The sequence below is a fragment of the Austrofundulus limnaeus genome, unplaced genomic scaffold (assembly GCF_001266775.1).
Source record: "Austrofundulus limnaeus strain Quisiro unplaced genomic scaffold, Austrofundulus_limnaeus-1.0 Scaffold65, whole genome shotgun sequence".
NCBI lineage: Eukaryota > Metazoa > Chordata > Actinopteri > Cyprinodontiformes > Rivulidae > Austrofundulus > Austrofundulus limnaeus.
Window position 1 is genome coordinate 1,891,846 of NW_013952467.1, and position 4,352 is coordinate 1,896,197.

General features: G+C 39.0%; 1 protein-coding gene across 4 annotated transcripts in view; it reads right to left on the reverse strand.

Annotated features, from left to right (window-relative positions):
* Positions 1 to 4,352, reverse strand: part of tbc1d16 (TBC1 domain family, member 16) — a 28,771-nt gene that overhangs the window by 15,339 nt on the left and 9,080 nt on the right. Inside the window, exon 1 of one of the 4 annotated variants that reach the window (XM_014010145.1) lies at positions 155 to 2,117. The exons of the other annotated variants lie outside the window; for them this stretch is intronic. Coding sequence (XP_013865599.1) covers positions 155 to 213 — 59 coding nt within the window. The 5' untranslated portion in view covers positions 214 to 2,117. Of the gene's footprint in view, positions 1 to 154; positions 2,118 to 4,352 lie in introns of those variants that run through there. 4 annotated transcript variants of the gene reach the window in all.

Here is a 4,352-nt window from a genome sequence, read left to right on the forward strand (position 1 = left end):
ACACACACACACACACACACACACACACACACACACACACACACACACACACACATTTACAGAGGAGAATGGACCATAGCTAATGACCATAATGCACTCTCAAACACGTCTCTAGGCATGCTAACGTAGAGTGAGAAAAATGTGTTAAACTCACTTGATATCTGAGAAGAAGTAGAAAAGTAAATTAACAGGTTTTTTCTGTGAAATACACATATGATCAATTTATAAAAGCAAAATCAGAGGGGATTTAATTATAAAAATAATAATTGTCCAATCAGTAACAAGAAACATGAATCTGACATGTTTTTAACCGTCCAGTTTTTTTCCCCTTTTCACTGTTTTCTGTTTTAAAATTAAAAGAAAAAAGAAAAAAAAACACTCAAGGCTGATCGCTACTCTGATGAAAGGTGGGCCTGGTTTGATATTTCCCACCCTGAATCAGTCACGTCTGGCTAATCATTTCCCTGTTAGCAGATGGGAAAATAACAAGGCTGATCAATCCAGGCTGCACAGCTTCCTTATGTTATCTGGTGATTTACTGCGCTCCGTCTCYTGTATCACGCCACAAAGCAGATTGCTGAGAACGAGTAGGAGCAAGGAGAAACAAGGCGAGATCTGGTAAGACAGTTAAGCGGTTTGAAATATGGAGGGAGTCTTGTCTTCATAACCCTGGTGACTGTCAAGTTAGGAGTGTTTACAATGGCCTCGAGCCCGCTTCTTTCACTCGTTCCTTCGTGCTCGAAGCACATAAAAGGGCAGAAAAGCACTTTGTTTTTGACATTAACGCAGGGATCACTTACAGAGCAACATTCCAACATGAGATCGATACGCAGTTATGAGCATCTGTCAGTGTTAACGAGCTGATTCGACTCATTTACCAGCCCACACGACACCGACTATAAAACCGTAAACAAGCTGTTTTGATGGAGTCGAGCTGCTGTAACCGGCACGTCCCACCAGGCCCCGAGGCCCTTCGTAACACGTCCCTCTAAATACACGAGGCTTTGCTCTGGAGGGAAGTGCTGCCAGGTCACCCTGAGAACCAGGACAGAAAGCTACGGGCCTCCCGGGACTTCCAGGTCCTTCAGCTAATCCCTAAAAAGGAACATGGAGTCAAGGGAGAGCTAAAAAAAAACAAAAAAGGAGGGGGGGATGTGGGCACTGGAGAGAAACACTGGAAAGTGGTCAAAACAGGATGGATTTTAGGAAAACTTTAATTTTATTTGTTTAGAAGCAAGCAAGAAAATTACAGACGAGTTAAAGAATAACTGAGGTGGACAAACTGGTCAGACGCTTAATTTTTGTCATTCTTTAATGCACTTCTTTCTGTACAACACCAGCAGACTCCCAAAGAAGTCAACCAGAATATTAACCTAACTTAAAAATAAGAAAAAAGGTAATTTTACCATGAAAAATGGTAACAATTTAAACTAGTAGCTCACAGYGCTGGAACAAACACTCAGAATCAGGTGTATAACTCTGTTTTTTCTTTTATTCTCATCATTTTCTCACAACTTTGAGTATCCGACAAATGTTCAACTTTTGCAGTGAGATATTACCCTTAAGCTGTAGCCTTCAAAGCTTCATCGACGTGATTACTTAGATCAAAACTGTGCGTTTTCGTGAGGAAATATGGATCTTTTGATGTTTTTTAGAACAGGTAAGAATGCCCACTGATCCTTATCTAAACTGAAGCTAAATCACAGKAAATCCTCTTTTTACGAATCTAATCGAAGGTGATGTGTACGAACATTAAACACTTATATTTATGGGACAAAATGAATGAAAAGAAGGAAAAAGATAATTACTTCAGTGGCTAAAGATCTGAATAAGAATCAGCTAATCAAATGACCACAAAAATCTTCAAAATAACAGTTTTTTTAGTAACTTTATTTTATACTTCTTCAGATATTAACTTATGCAAGCAGAGCATGCTTCTTTTAAACCAAAATCTTAAAAAAACTTTTCTAATCACATGTTCAGGTCCTCCATAGAAGGCCGTCCACATGATGGTTTTATCAACCAAACTTTAAGGAAACTTGTTAGGCAGCCTGACAGACATCACCGTAGATTTCTCTCCTTTTTTAGCTCTCTCTCCTCCCCTCTTTTCTTTCTGCCCACTTTTCATCCGCTCCCCCCCCACCCCTCCTTTTCCCATACACGGCTCTCTCTCTTTGAATGATTCCAAGTGACATGTTTCCAGTTCCTGGCCCCTTAACAGTGTCAATTAAAGCAAGCGAGAGAGAAAGGGAGATTGAGTGGGTTCCAGGGTTTTGGCTGCTACTCTGCTCTCTTCAGAGCTCTAATCCGGGGAGCTGACATTCAGCCCAGCACAACAACCCTGGGAGCACTGGGAATCAAAGGGCTTCACACAGACTTTAGGAAGAGAAGGGGAAAGAGGTGGAAGGAGGGAGGGTTGAGGTATCTGAGAGGTGAGAGATACAATGCAGAGGAATAAGAGGKGCAGGGAGAAGAAGACGCAAAGTAAAAAGAGGAAAGATGTGACAGATGAAAAAAGAAGAAGAGGGGGAAACAGAATAAGGAAAAATGGACAGAAGTGGTTGAAATGAGGCACAGAGTGAAGATTAGAAGCTGTAGGGCAGAGAGGACTGCCAAGTCACATACCGGCTGCACTTACTGGAGTCAAAAAAAAAAAAGAAAAGAGGTTATAAACGCCTTAAAAAACAGACACTGACTCACTCCCTGACACACACTGACACAGGCTCACATTCTGGGCATCACGTCAGGCCAAATAGCTGCGTGAGGAWACAACCACGACGGGAATCATAAAATTAAATGGCTCCGAGGTCCAAACAGGAACACAATCTCTGTCCAGATGGCTCCCTTGATTTGAGAGCAGGAAAAAGCATGGCAGTTTTTGTAGCTTCGCAGGATGTGGTTGAAATTTGTAATATTAGAAATTAAATGGAGACTATGAGCTGTTTTAAACAGGTAAACATGTTTTTCATGCCCCCCCCCCCCCTCCCAGTGCCGAAATCATCTACCTGCTTTCCCTCCCCAGAGACCTCCAGTTGTAGAGAAAAGAGACACCTTGTGGTCTCAGACTCAAACTGCCTCAGTCATATCAGGGTTATTTTTTTTCTTCTTTCTAGCTCCACCTGCTGGTGGATTAGAGCAACTGAAATACATCCTGTAGAAGATTTCATGAATTTACAACGAATAATTATTCAGGTTTGAATAACTTCTAGAGAAAGTCATTAAAAAATGTTAAATACTTTGGTGAGARTGTTGTTTGTTGTGTTTAAAAGCAATCGACCTGGGCAAAAATACATAAAGTAATATTGAGCTATTCAATACGGTGCTCGTCCAGTGACATTGAATAAAAAATAAAAAATCTTGTGGCCACTCATTACTATCTCAAGGTCACGAGATAGTAATGCGTGGTCATGTGCCTCTGTCAAGTCAAGTAAAACATTATTAAACATTAGTAAAACATTATTATTAAATATAGTAAAGTTATAGTAAAATGTTATTATTCTCAAAGGGCAATTTGTAGCGCAGACCGCAGTGAAAGTAAAAAAAAAACCATACATACAAAAATAATAAGTTGCATATTGTTGGCGTCAGATTATATATAAATGTGTTGTTTTTGTATTCAACTGTTCAGAGGTACCTCACATATTATTTTTATTATCATCATTATTATTTTTAATATTACTATTATTAGGTGTATGTTCAACCTGAAGAATTCATCTTTCACATTATTTATGAGAGGACACTGAACACCTAAGGTGTGTTTCAGGAAACAGATTTTTTATTGCATTCCTGGACATAACTCAACTCTGACTCCTTCCACAGCAAAGCCACGAGGTAACAGAGGAGCCTGTTTTAAGCTAAACAAAATATAAAGCTTTCTAAACAAATACAACTTTCAAACTTGTTCATGTAAACCAGGGGTGTCAAACTCATTTTCACTGAGGGCCACATGAGCGTTATGGTGGCCCTCGAAGGGCCAGTTGTAGTGAACTTTGACGTTTCTTGTTTAACTTTGACTAAACAGAGTTTTAACACGTCCTCTTTTAAACACTGATGAGTGTATGACTGACTAAATCTGAAATAAATACCAAAATATTATTAAAAGTAAAACTAACAAAGTTTTTCTCACTGATGAGTTTATAGTGAGGAGCTAATATGCATTATGGCAGATTTACTTTATGGTTGATGCCAACTTTAAAGCAGCTTATTTTCAGATTGTTCTATCCAACTAAACTGCTCAGTTACTTAAAGGGGCAATATTCTGTGTTTCTCAGGCCTACATTTAAATACTATACCATAATAAAGTATCTATGTCACCTTTAGTTGTTATTAAAATGCTGTTTTTATGTTTAAAT